Raw genomic sequence first — 13,990 nt, 5'->3', positions numbered from 1 at the left:
GCTGAGTGTTGTCCCCCAGGTCTCAGGCTGGTGGGAGCGGGCACTGTCCGTGACCTCCCGTGTGCTGAGTGTTGTCCCCCTGCTTCCTCAGGCGGCCCTGTTCCTGGCCTGAGCCTCACACACAGCCGATGGCCGGCACTCTCGTGAGAGGAAGGGCGCTAGTGCAGTCTCTCCAGAACCCGCCGGTCTCCGGGTCCTCTCAGCGCTGCTCTCTCCTGGATCCTCCCTCCCTGTGAACCCTGAGGCCTGGCTCTCTCTGGACTCAGCTACATCTGCTCCCCACACCTGGCCTGAAACGTAACACGTAAGCTGGGCCAGCGTAGGCTCTCCTGTCTGTTTCTCACCCCTCAGGGATGGGTAGCCTTCACTGCAGCACATCCAATGTCTTGAAAACCATTGTTGGGCTTCCCTGGTGGTCACTGGTTAAGACTTTGCCTTCCAGAGCAGTGGGTGCAGGTCGACCCCTTGTTGGGAAGCTAAGATCCCACATGCCTCAGGGACAAAAAAGATAAACAAGAGACGCGGTATGATAACAAATTCAATAAACACTTTAAAATGATCCACATTAAAAAAAAAAAGTCTTAAAATCTTTATCTCATTTTGTTGTCTCCCATTTTTGTTTGTTTCAGGCATGAGGGTAAATTCAGTTCCTATTTCCCCATCTTGGCCTGAAATGGAAGCCTAAGCAGAGCTTATTTAATATAAGGATCTGGTTGCATTAAAACTAAAGGAGCAAAATAGGACAGGTTTTTATTTCAGAAAGCCAAGTGTTAGTCACTTAGTCCGTCATGTCCGACTCTTTGCAACCCCATGGACTACAGCCCATCAGGCTCCTCCATCCATGGAATTTTCCAGGCAAGAGTACTGGAGTGGGTTGCCATCCCCTTCTCCAGGGGATCTTCCTGACGCAGGTATTGAACTCAGGTCTCCCACATTGCAGGCAGATTCTTTAAGGTCTGAGACACTCCGGAGAAGCCATCAGGAAGCAAACCCTGGAGGAACACAGGGAAGAGGTGGGATTACGTAAGCAGATTTTGGCTGATTCTGAAGGAGACTGTTGTTGTGGTTGAAATAAGGGCTGCTGTAATTGCAAAACTATTTTGGAGCCTGTAATGGCAGTCAACCACTGCTGTCTGTACCGGGGCTGCCAAAGGCTATTGGAGCCCACAGCCATCTCTCGCTGATGGAGAGGCCACGAGAAGCTGAAAGGAAGGCTTATGGCTTCTCTTTCTTCATCGGCCTTCCAAACTCTTCTTTGGACTTCCTGATGGCCTCCTAGCCCACAGCCAAGGCAGGAGCAAGTGGGAAGTTGCAAAGACACAGCCCCTCACAGTAGAGACCCAGGCTTGCAAGGACAGGAAGTCATCACCTATCTGCGGCTACATCTTTTACTCCCTTGCTGATCAGTGGTGTTTACCTTCTCCATTAATCACGTGGCTGTGAAGCGTGTACTCCACTGAAGATTTCAGATAGTTTATAACTTCTCATATTGGGGTCTGTTCTTTCAAGGTAATCTAAAGGACTTAAGCCGGATTCTCTCTTCCGACTCTACTAATGGAAATTAGTAGCCGTCCATCTTGCCTGACTGCTTGAAGGTAGTTCTTAGCCTATTTTTTTCCAGATGGTATACTCTGTTATCCTACCCTCATAGCATTAGGATAACTCATGTAAGTAGGATAACTTACTACTGTAGAAAGAAACTGTAGAAAGAAAAAGACGTACATTTTGTACTGTACTCTTTCACAGGAGGAATGGGGTAATAAGGGGATTGGCTCTGCAAATCTCAGCCCTCCCTCTTTCTGATTCCTAGCTTAGCCAGAAAGGACCGTCTGCCTGGAACATCCCCATGTGAGCCCACATTTTTGGAAAGCCTTCAGGGACACTGCAGACTAACTACAGTCATTCTCTGAAGATGAGTAAGGAAGTAGTCAAATGAGTACAGAGTGTCACTGCTGTTTCCTTGGATGTACTTGTTTACCTCCTGGAGGGAGACATTTTTTAGATAATATTTATGAACAGCAAACATGTACTTACTTGAAAGTCTGTTTAAATGTTGCATGATCATTCTTGTCTCATTTTCCACTGAAAATATTTGGATACTGATAAGACCATATAAGCCAAATTTGGGGGAGAGGCATGTCTGTCTCTGATATTGGTAGGGGTGGATGTTATGGGGTGTTGATATAGCTGTTCTAACAAGGACAGACATCACAGTGGCCTAAAAAGGAGAATATTCCTTTCTTTCTTTTCGTTAGTTATAACTGTTAGAAGAGCTTCCCAGGTGGCTCTGTGGTAAAGAATCTCCCTACCGATGCAGGAGATGCTGGAGAAACTGTTATAAATGTTACATCTGCCTTTTATTTTTCAAAAATTTTATGTTTGCACATAATTGATTAACAATGTTGCATCTGTTTCAGGTGTACAGAAAGTAATTCAGTTATACACATACATGTATCTATTCTTTTTCAAACTCTTTTCCCATTTAGGTTGTTACAGAGTATTGTGTCACGTTCCCTACGCTGTGTCCTTGTTGATCGATTTTATATACAGTAGTGTGAACACGTCCATTCCAAACCCCCAATCTTCCCCCAGGGGAGGTCATTTCCGTCTCACGTCCAGTACAGGTATAAGCAGTCCGGGCATGGCCCCGCCGTGGCAGACATCCTGGCTCCTTTGGTTTTATCTCAGTTTTGCTCCCACTCCTGGTCTGACTCCCACCACCAAGGCTCACCTGCCGGCCAGCGGAGGAGGTGAACGAGGGGCAGGACGTACCCATTCTCTTCAAGGGCATATCCTAGAGACCGCTTGCTTTACTACGCTCACGTCTCCTGGGGCAGAACTTAGTCACGGGACCCACTGAACCCCGAGGGAGGCTGGCAAATGTAATCCTCAGCTGGGAGAGGACTGTGTCCCACTAAAACCCGGGGCTAAGGGAAAGATGGATTTAGGGAGTCGCACAGCAACCTCTGTTAGAACGACTTCTTTTCCACAGTGGTTTTAAATTCCCAACCTGGTCATCCCAGCATCTCCGCCATGTCTGTATTTGGTTCTGATGCTGGCTCTGTCTCTTCAAACTGTACTTTCTGCCTTTTAGCTTGCCTTGTAATTTTTTTTCCCCCCACTGCTTGTCTTGTGGGATCTTAGTTCCCTGACCAGGGATCGAACCAGGGCCCTTGGCAGTGAAAGCATTGAGTCTTAACTACGGAACCACCAGGGAATTCCCTAGCATGCTTGTACTTTTTTGTTGAGAGCTGGATGTGATGTCCCAGGTAACAGGAGCTGAGGTAAGCAGGCCTTTGGTGGGAGGCTCTGTATGTTGGTGTAGGAATTAGGCTGTGTTTAATGCTTACAATACCTGGGATGTCAGAGGGTGAAACTGCCTGTGGTGTAGTTGTTTTTTCCCCTGCTTTTCCCTGGGTTTTCTCTGGGTTTCCCTTCAGATTTTTCCTTAAATAGGGTCTGAGACATGCCAGTCTTTGGGCTGTTTTGCTGTTGTTTAATCGCTCAGTCATGTCCGCATGCTGCATGGAGCCCACCAGGCTCCTCTGTCCATGGAGATTCTCCAGGCAAGAATGCTGGGGTGGGGAGCCATTCCCTTCTCCAGGGGATCTTCCCTACAGTCTCTACAGTCCTGCATTGGCAGGCGGGCTCTGTAGCACTGCGTCCCCTGGGAAGATTTACTACCCTGTACTTGTTAAGTAACCACTCATGCCAGCCCTGGTGAGCAGTAGTGTGCTTCAGTCTCTCTGGAGCTGCTTTTTCTGGATATTTTGTATAAAGGGAATCATACAGCACGTGACATTTTATGTCTGGCCTCCTTCACTTAGCCTCGTGTTCTTTAGGCTCATCTACGTGGCAGCCTTTTTTGAAGGCCTCATTCCTTTCTGTGATTTGGCTGTATTGCAGTGTGTGGAGAAACCACGGTTTGCTTACCCACTCATCCACTGGTGGGCGTTTGGGTTGTTTCCATCTCTTGACTGTTTGGCTGTGATGCTGTTATAAATAGTCTTATACCAGTTTTTGTGTGGACATGGGTTTTCTTCACCCCTGGGTAATATACCCAGGAGTGGAATTGTTGAGCCATGTGGTCATTCCACATTTAATTTTTCATAAACGACTACCACCATGGTGGCACCATTTTACATTCCCACCAGCAATGTATGAAGGTTCCTATTTCTCCATATTCTTGTCATTTGTTATTTCTTTCCTTTTCTCCTTAAAGTCGTCTTATCGGGTATAACCATCTCACTGTGGTTTTGATTTGCATTTCTTTTTTAAAAAATGTTTATTGAAATATAGTTGATTTACAATGTTCTGTTAGTTTCAAGTATATATATAACTGTTCTTCTTTTACATTCTCTTCCATTATAGGTTATTATAAGATTTTTGAGTTGAGTCCTCTGTGCCATACAGTAGGTCCTTGTTAATTATCTATTTTTCTATATAGTAGTATTTATATGTTAATCCCAAACTCCTAACCTATCCGTTCCCACTTCCCCTTTGGTAACCATAAGTTTGTTTTCTATGTCTGTCATAGAAAACAATATGTCAAAACATATTGTTTTGTTAATAAGATCACTTGTATCTTTTTAGACTCCACATATGAGTGATATCATGCAATACTTGTCTCTCTCAGTCCAACTTACTTTGCTTAGTACGATCATCTCTAGGTCTATCCATGTTGCTCAAAATGGCATCATTTCATTATTTTTACAGCTGAGTAATATTCCACTGCACACAGGTGTGTGCTGTGTATGTGTGCACATATACACCTGATTTGCCTTGCTGAGATGACCGGTGAGGATGTGCTTGTTAACTGTCTGCTGGGACCTCTGTACGTTATTAAAAGTATTGAGGGCTCCCAAAACTTTTTGTTTATATAGTTACATCTTGTGATACTTAGCACACTTAGATGCTAAAACACCAAGAAATTTTAAAAATATTATTTATTAATTCTTCAATGCTAAGTCACTTCAGTCGTGTCCGACTCTGCGTGACCCCATAGACGGCAGCCCACCAGGCTCCTCTGTCCCTGGGATCCTCCAGGCAAGAATACTGGAGTGGGTTGCAATTTCCTTCTCCAATGCATGAAAAGTGAAAAGTGAAAGGGAAGTCGCTCAGTCGTGTCCGACTCTTAGCGACCCCATGGATTGCAGCCTACCAGGCTCCTCTGTCCATGGGATTTTCCAGGCAGGAGTACTGGAGTCGGGTGCCATTGAGTAATAAACTCATTTTATGTTAACACCAGAACAATGACATCATCATATATCATGTAGCTTCTGGAAAACCCCACCACGCACTTGTAAGGGAGTGAGAGTGGAAAAGGCAAATCACATCTTACTCACAGCTGACCCTTGGACAACCCGGGAGTTGGGAGCAATGACCCTCTCTGTGCAGTAAAAAAACCCCACATGTTATAGTTGGTTCCTCATACCCATGGTTTCTACACATCCCTGGTTCTGCATCTACAGATTCAACCAACCTCGGATTGAATAGCACTGCAGGATTTACTGTTGACAAAAATCCACATGTAAGCGGACCCACGTGGTTCAAACCCATGCTCTTCAAGGGTCACCTGTATTATGAAAAAATTTTGATCTCACAGACTCCCCCCCAACCCCGCCCCGCACAGTGAATAATGATAATCCAGTTTTACTCAAGTCAGACAAATAAGGTTAAAAACATTTTTTTTTTTTCCTGGTCTGAAATTCCAGATCCTAACCTTACTTTCCCAGAAAAAATACATGTCAGGGAATGCTGACGATGAAGTCTGATTGTACTTGGTTGGTCACAGAAAGGACAGAAAACCACTTTTTAACCTGGATATAGACCTGCTGATACCTGTGCATTTTTTGGTAACACTTTCCTGCCCTCTCAGAAATGAAAACTGGCTGCTGATTTAAATTTTTCATTAATCTCCTTCATCATGTGATTTTGTTCAGCCAGGACATCTGTCAACTGATTGAGAATTGATATCTTGGGCAAGAGTCTGAACTTGCACTGAAATCTCAGCCCCCAAGGCTGGCTTTTCTATTGGGGGTTGAGGGTCGGCAGGTATGGAGAGGTATAAACCCCATGACTCTCAAAATGTGGTCCCCGGACCAGCATTGTCAACATCCCCTGTAAACTATTAGACGTGTGGATTCTCGGTTCCCACCCCAGACCTGCTGACTCAGAAACTTTGGAGATGGGCCCAGGCTTCCAGGTCTCACCAAGTTCTCCAGGCAGTTTTAATTTGCTCACAGTGTGAGGGTCACTGATGTGACCTCGTCTGTAATCACATGCGCTCCCCGCCCCCGTCCTTCTTTCTTTCTTTCCTCCCGTAAACACCGAATGTACTGCTCCCTTATCAGTGTTTTTATGACAACTCTTTGCAAATGCACACATTTACACACTGTGTGTCTGTCTGTAAACATCAGATTTGTGGCAGCCGAACGCAGAGCATCGTTTATGGCAAGCCCAGAGAAAAAGCTCTTAGAACAGCCAGTCACAAACAGCTGAAGCTAAATGTTAAGGGTAACCCACTACCTGGGACCCAGCTTCTCCCCCTTCTCCTGGCATTAACTCCAGTGAAATCCTTTCAAACCCTGAAGCTCAACAGTTCCATGGGTTTGGTTGCTGTCTTCGGCGGTCACCCAAAGACTGCTCCCCCAGGGAATCTGTTCTTTAGAAACTCAAACTGGAAGGTTCAGTAGAGGGGGCTAGCTTGGAGGACTGGGCTAAGGTCAAAAGGATTTGGGGCATATGAGCAGGAGAGTGGGCTGGTCAACTAGAGGCTTGGAAAGGACTTATGTGGATCCGGGGACAAAGTCCACTCACCTGGGCAGGGAGCATGTGTGTCTATTTACATCAGTGCTAGGGCTTTCCTTGGGATTTCTAACCTGGGAAGTTGGGATGCTCTTAGCATGAAACCACTCCTCTTTATACTCTACATGGTATGGAGAGAGCTCCATGCTACTTGTGGTCTAGTGAACACATATACATGAATACAGGAGCAAGAGTTCTGGTTGCCTCTCCCCATTCCTCCAGCGACCTTGGACTTGCTGCCTAGACACGGGTCAACCTCAAGGGTTGATACTACAGAGCTGGCTTCATCATGGGGTTGCGGTTGCCCAGTGTTCTGTTATGTGACTTCAGAGCTTTCCAGAGCCCGCCGGATCAGGAGATGCCTCTTGGATGAGTGTTTAGCTTCTTTGATTTTGACTGTGGTCCGTGACATCTGTGGGCTGTTCTTGACCGCTTCTGGCCCTTGGTTTTCTAGATTGCCCTTCTGTTCTTCTTCCTGTGGTGATACAAGGCATAGTCATGGGGGGAATGCTGCACCAAAACCAATATGATCTCACTAAACAGATGTGGGTTGAGCATCCCACAAAAGCCCCATTGACCCGCTAGCTTTAAGTCCCACCTCAGGATACCCTGACCGTCCCACTGAGCATACCTCTAGAGGTCAAGACCGGCAGCCCCGTGGGACTGAAGCCCCAGCTGACCGACTGAGCCCCGGCAGCTCACGGGGATGTGATCCAGTCACTGTGCAGCCTGCGGGGCTGAAGATGAGCCCGAGGTCTGGCCGATTACAGGTCGGGGAGCTGGTGGGTCTTGGGGAGGGGCTGAGGGATAGGCTGTGCTCAGGGGCTGCTCCTCACGGGGTGCACATCCTCACTTTGCATCTGGTCCTCTAGGTGGTGATGGCAGTCCCTGGGGAGTGGGTACCTGCATCACCTCGCGTCAACCCTCCTCCTTCGCACTCACTTCCAATCAGCCACCAGACTCTACTGACCCGACTTCTTTATGTGTCTCTCCATTCTTTTCCTCTGGTTTAGCTGATGCCCCCGACCTGGTGCATGCTCTCCTCATCCCCTGGGTGGATTTATTCCAGCATAACATATCAAACTGCCACCACTATTACCACCCTCAATCCAGCCTTTCTGGTGGCCGGACCATTCAAAGGCCGATGCTACCCTTTATGGCCTACGCCAGCTTCTGTGGCTTCTGCCCTCAGGATGGGGCCGAGTTCCCCAGTCTGGCCTGATCTTCCAGGACGCGGCCTCTGGCCATCACACGTCGGGGCACTGCGACCACTGCTCCGTGCACTGCACCCCTCAGTGCGGAGAACAGCCAGACCCTCGCAGACAGCCTCCCGCCCTTTAGGACGCTTCCCTTCCCCTCCTGTCCCTCTGCCTTGCAGCTGCTCCTGCGTTCTTCACCTGTCTGCCGGCATCGGCTCCGCAAGCCTGTTGGGCGCCCCCATGTAGGATGACGTGTGTCATTTCTCTCTTCATTCTCCGTAACACCTCAGTCTTAGGCTTTCACAAATTGCATTTCAAGTCTCTCTCTTTTATTTTCCCTTCTCCTTGACTGGTCTATAAGCTCCTGAGAGCAGGGGCCCTTCTTAATCATCCTGAGGCCCCTACCAAGTGCCTGGTACACAGGAGATAGTCTCTGAGTCCTTTTAAAATCAAGAGATATTTGGCAATGAACACTGTGGAAGTTTAAGGTGCAGTGTGTTGATTTGATACAATTATGTGTTGTGACATAATAACCACCTTGCTGTTGAGCTAACACTTCCATCACATTGCGTGGTTGTCTATTTCTTTTTTGGTGGTGAGAATATTCAAGAGCTAGTCTCTTAGCAACTCTAAAGTGTATAGATACACTGCTGTTGCTTGTAGTCACCTAAGCTGCTGCGTCAGATTCCGCAGAACTTGGCCATCTCCTAACTGCAAGTGTGTGCCCTTTGACCCGCGTCTACACAGGAGCTGTTCTATAAAACTTTTGGGGAGTAGAAGACAATAGCTGCAGAAAAGGAAAAATCATAGCACAGCTAGCTGTGCCAAGGGGATTTCCTGAATTGAAAACTGCTAGTTTCTAGCCAGCACTGTGCTGTAAGAACTTTCTGTGAAGATGGGAGTGTTTCGTATCTGTGTTGTCCAACAAGGTGGCCACATGTGGCTATCAAACACCTGAAAATGTGGCTACTGCCACGTGTAGACCGAACTTTTAATCATATTTAATTTATTTAAGTTTAAGCTGAAGTATCTGCATGTGGCTAGTGACAACCCTGTCAGACAGCTCTCCGCAGCATCTGGTTACCTCCTACCTGGCTAAGAGCTCCCATGGAGTGAGGCTGCAGGAACTGGCATGCAGGCAAATGCTTAACAACCAGCTCTCGGAAATAGTCTGCTCACCTCCATGGTGTAAAAACCCCACAACACCCAGTGTCAATGTGTCCCTGATACAGAGCTGGGGAGAGAGGCACAGTGTAAAGTCATCATCTCGGCAGTGTTTCCTCAACACAGGTACACAGATGCAAACAACCCTGAGAATAAAGTAGTCAAATGCAATAAAATAATTACAAAGTGATTAATTTTGAATATTGTCTTTGTACTGCTTAACTTATTTAATTGTAAGCTTAATACTTTAGTTTTTAATAATGACTAAACTTAAAATCAGATTGCAAAACTCCAGAACACCTAACTTTTGGCTTTCAGGGGCCTTTGTAAGCCAGCTCCATCTCATCACTAGCTCCTAGTTCAGTTCAGTAGCTCAGTTGTGTCCGATTCTTTGCAACCCCATGGACTGCACCACACCAGGCTTCCCTGTCCATCACCAGAGCCTACTCAAACTCGTGTCTGTTGCCTCAGTGATGCCATCCAACCATCTCACCCTCTGTCGTCCCCTTCTCCTCCCACCTTCAATCTTTCCCAGCATCAGGGTCTTTCCAAATGAGTCAGTTCTTTGCATCAGGTGGCCAAGGTATTTGAGTTTCAGCTTCAGCATCAATCCTTTCAATGAATATTCAGGACTGATTTCCTTTGGATTGACTGGTTGGATCTCCTTGTGGTCCAAGGGACTCTCAAGAGTCTAACACCACAGTTCAAAAGCATCAATTCTTCCGTGCTCAGCTTTCTTTATAGTCCAACTCTCACATCCATACGTGACCACTGGAAAAACCACAGCCTTGACTAGACAGACCTTTGTTGGCAAAGTAATGTCTCTGCTTTTTAATGTGCTGTCTAGTTTGGTCATAGCTTTCCTTCCAAGGAGCAAGCGTCTTTTACGTTCATGGCTGCAGTCACCATCTGCAGTGATTTTGGAGACCCCCAAAATAAAGTCTGTCACTGTTTGCATTGTTTCCCCATCTATTTGCTATGAAGTGATGGGACCGGCTGCCGCGATCTTATTTTTCTGAATGCTAGCAATTGCTTAAAAAAATATATATAGTATTTCATTTGGCCACAAGAGGGCGCTCTCAGATGACACTGGATTTTAGGAAGGCTTTTGGTGGCTTAGTCGCTAAAGAATCTGACTGAAATGCAGGAGACCCTGGTCTGATTGCTGGGTCAGAAAGATCCCCTGAAGTAGGGAATGGCAACCCACTCCCGTATTCTTGCCTGGAGAATCCCATGGACAGAGGAGCCTGGCGTGCTACAGTCCATGGGGTCGCAAAGAGTGGAACGCGACCGAGTGACTAACGCTTGGAACAGCTCTGGGTCAGGCTGCGGCGTCTGCTCCCGTCTCCCGGAAGACTGCAGTTTTGGGCATCTGGGGGACTCACACGTCAGGCAGTTCTTTGTTTTACAACTACTCACCATCTCCGCTGCCAGGTGAGGCAGCTCAGGAGGAGGACACTGGAGAGCAGGAGGATGCAGCCGGCCACTGTGGACAGAGAAGCAGGTCAGGGAGGCGGCCCCGGGGGCTGAGAGAGCCCCTTCCCGCGTGTCGGTGCCCCCAGCCCTTCACACCCGGCTCAGTGCTTCCGGGGAGGTGAGCGCGGCGGGCTCCGCCTCTTTTCAGAACGCAGCTCCCTCCTGCCCAGGCTTCCCTGGAGGACCTGGGGGTATGGACCTGAAGGGCCCAGCCTTTCCCAGGGGAGCTCCCCTCCTGCTTGGGGAGCAGCTGACAGGCACCCTCTTCAGAGAGGGTCAGAGGCCCAGCCTCAGTTAAAAAGACCTTGAGTGAGGCCCGCAGGGGGTGAAAGAAATGTTGAAATATCAAGATGAGTATAGGTAAGTGATAAACACGTGGCGTCTCCTGAAAGTATCTGTTTCCCACACACTCTTTCCTTTGCCCTGGAGCTGGTGGTTATCCATCCAGCTGGCCGTCTATGGTGCCTCAAAGCCTGTTTTTCTCCCTCCATCCGCCCGGTAAGATATAATTGACCTGTAACAGGCTGTAATTTTAAGGTGTGCACTTATATTGCAAAATATATTGTAATTACTGTTTCTTTTCTGTGCCAAGAACATTGAAGATTTGCTGTTAGCAACTTTCAAGTCTGCAACACAGCATCGTTGGCTGTAATCCCCACACCCTGACCGTCCCCAGGCCGACTCCTCTGCTGATGAAGTCTGTGCCCTTTGTCACCGTCTTCTCTTTGCCTCACCCCCGGGCCCTGGTAACCAGCATTCTACTCTAAGAGCTCCGTTTGGTGTTTGGGCTCTTTTTTTGTTTGTTTCCCTCAAAGCCTGTTTCTGGCTCCCACCAGAAGGCAGCCGGAGTGGTCTTGGCGTGTTTTTTTCTCTCCTGCGCTGGGCACACCACCTCCCTCCACATCCAGGTGCTGGGTGTTTGTCCTCTGGGAGCTGGTCGGGAGGCCCTGGTTGAGGTTGGGCCTCACTGCTGACTCACCACAGCCGTGCCTGTGACTCTGAGTCACGTTATGCTATGGATTCGTCTTTGAGTTTTATACACATCGTGTAAAGAGTTCATTTAGACTAACTCACCGAGCAGCTCACCACCTACCAAGCAAATGTGTAGGCTTCCATTGGGTCACCACTACCCACCTGCAATCTGGTACTCGGTGGTAAATATGAATGTATCCAACGTTGCAACCACGTCTGTGGGCTTCTGGAAATCTGCAAGAGACGGGGAGGAGCTTGTGGATGCTGGCTGTGGGGCTGCCTGGGGCTGCCTGGGGCTGCGAGAGTCCAGGCTTCTGGAGGTGGGGGCCTCGGAGGCCGCTGGAGACCTGGCCCGACTTCTGAACATCTCGTTCTTCTGCCTCGAGCTGCTGCCCTCCAACTTGCTTATCCTGTGACACTGGAGACACTGCCTGTGTTTGAGGCCTGGGAGGTCGTGTGCGGATGTGGACCGTCTCTAGCACCAGGGGGCAGCTCCCAGGCCAGCTCTTCCCTCTCCTGCCCCACAGTTTAATAGCCAAGCTTTTATCCTCCAAGAATGCCAGCCGTACCTGTGGTCCCTGCTGTCCTGGTTGTTAAGAAAGTTCCACTCCCAGGGGGAGCTTCCGTGCTCTCTGGAGGCTCTGCTTCATCTGGAGGAGAGAAGAAGGAGGCTCGTGGGGCAGAGGTGAGGAGTGGGGGTCTGGGGTCTCCCACCCACCCCCTCCGCCTCCTCAGCTGACCCCAGACATGGTAGCTGAGGTGTGTCTCAGCTCTGCGGTCCCCATCAGAGTCACAGTGAAGTGGCTCAGTGAGCCCAGCAGAGCAGGAGGGAGGGACCTGTGACCCTTGGAGCTCTGAGCAGCTTTCTCCCCAAACTTCCTACTCAGCTCTGGTTGCCGTCGGCAGCTTGGAATTGGGTCACCCTAGTGCAAATTCCATCAACCATTGAGCCAAGTGTGTGCGTGCTAAGTCGCTTCAATCGTGTGGGACTCTTTGCGACCTTGTGGACTGTAGTCCATCAGGCTCCTCTGTCCACGTGATTCTCCAGGGAAGAATCCTGGAGTGGGTTGCCATTTCCTTCTCCAGGGATCTTTCCAACGCAGGGATCGAACCTCTTATGTCTCCTGCATTGGCAGGTGGGTTCTTTACCACTAGGGCCACCTGGGAAGCCTATTAAAGTAGAAAAGCACAAAAGGAGAGCTTTTCTCTGTGACAGATTCCCCATTGCTCGTGGACACGCCTGGTGGGCAGCGTGACTCACGGGGGGCAGGCTATGGGAAAGAAACACAGCACCGCCCCCAGAAGATCCAAGAGGGAGGTGTGGGGCCTGGGCAATGGGGGTGAGCAAAGAAACCACTGACAGTTAGGGCCCAATGGGGGGCCTTTTGATTGTAGATATGGTAATACGATTTCAGGACGAAAGTAGCAGAAGAACTCAGCGTGGGTGGCTTGTCCGTGTGCGTGAACGAGCATACAAGCGTGTGCATGTGTGTCTGTGCTTGAAAAGTCCCTGCCCCGTATGTCTGCACTTTGGCAAAGCTCAGGTGGGACTCACATAAGAAGGGGGGTGGCTTTCTCCTGGTACAGAAGGAGAATGGATTTACGTTACGCATCAGCAAGTTGGAGGCGTATGCAGGGCAGGCGGACTTCCCCTTTGGAATGAGGAGGTCTTGGTAGCTTAGAGGCAGAGGGGGAATTTCAGGATCAGCTAGAAACGGGAGAGCGCCATGTGGGGGTGGGGGGCCCCCAGAAGACGCCTGTCTTCCTCTTTCAGATCCTGCTCTTTATCCCCATCAGGAAATGGGGGACCCCAGGGCATGGAGACCTTCCAGTTCATCTCATCTGTTTTCTAGAGTGAGAACAAACCGAGGCCCCAGGAGAGGAAGCGGCTCGCCCAGGACCACATGGCAGGTGTGTCAGGGAGCCCAGCCGGGCCCGCCTCAGGGAAGCCGCCAGGCGGTGGGCCCTGGGCTGGGGTACCTCTGTACCTGGAGCCGGACCGTCCGCCCCTTCACTTATGCACTTGAGCCTGGGCCTGGTCCACCTCATCTCCCCGCGGATCATTGTGCAGGTGCTTTCAGCAGGACCGGTCTGTAGGGCCCTGAATCCCTGGGCGCACTGGTAATGAACCGTCTGCCCCAGCATGAAATGATAGACTCTCTTTAAAGGTTCAAGTTCATGTTCCCATGGCGGTGGTTCCTCGCAGTGACCTGGACAAGGGAAGGGAATTCCAGAGGCAAGTTGAGGAGATGCTGTGAGGCCAGGCTGCCTCTTCCTAGAGACCAGACCACAGTCCTTCTTCTTTTCTTTGGCCCCTTCCTCCACCCCTTCCCCGCTTTCTTCCAATAAGTATTGGTAACATCTATTTGTTA

The 13,990-nt window shown here is 49.2% G+C and overlaps 1 protein-coding gene and 1 long non-coding RNA gene across 2 annotated transcripts in view; one reads left to right on the top strand and one right to left on the bottom strand.

Annotated features, from left to right (window-relative positions):
- Nucleotides 1-5,670: 5,670 nt before the first annotated feature.
- IL2RA (interleukin 2 receptor subunit alpha) overlaps nucleotides 5,671-13,990 on the bottom strand; it is a 46,114-nt gene continuing 37,794 nt past the window's right edge. Inside the window, exons 4-8 of the mRNA XM_040248258.1 lie at nucleotides 13,607-13,828; nucleotides 12,188-12,268; nucleotides 11,781-11,852; nucleotides 10,590-10,656; nucleotides 5,671-7,282 (exon numbers count right to left, since the gene is read on the bottom strand). Of these exons, the coding sequence (XP_040104192.1) occupies nucleotides 7,258-7,282; nucleotides 10,590-10,656; nucleotides 11,781-11,852; nucleotides 12,188-12,268; nucleotides 13,607-13,828 (467 nt within the window). The 3' untranslated portion in view covers nucleotides 5,671-7,257. The remainder of the gene's footprint in view (nucleotides 7,283-10,589; nucleotides 10,657-11,780; nucleotides 11,853-12,187; nucleotides 12,269-13,606; nucleotides 13,829-13,990) is intronic.
- Nucleotides 10,361-12,565, top strand: LOC120869147. Its single transcript, XR_005722446.1, has 2 exons — nucleotides 10,361-10,674; nucleotides 11,239-12,565. It is a non-coding gene; the product is annotated as an uncharacterized LOC120869147 (long non-coding RNA).

This window comes from Oryx dammah, unplaced genomic scaffold (assembly GCF_014754425.2).
Source record: "Oryx dammah isolate SB20612 unplaced genomic scaffold, SCBI_Odam_1.1 HiC_scaffold_10, whole genome shotgun sequence".
Classification (NCBI taxonomy): Eukaryota; Metazoa; Chordata; class Mammalia; order Artiodactyla; family Bovidae; genus Oryx; species Oryx dammah.
Note: the sequence above shows the minus strand (reverse complement) of the source record. Positions and strands in the feature narration are given on the sequence as shown.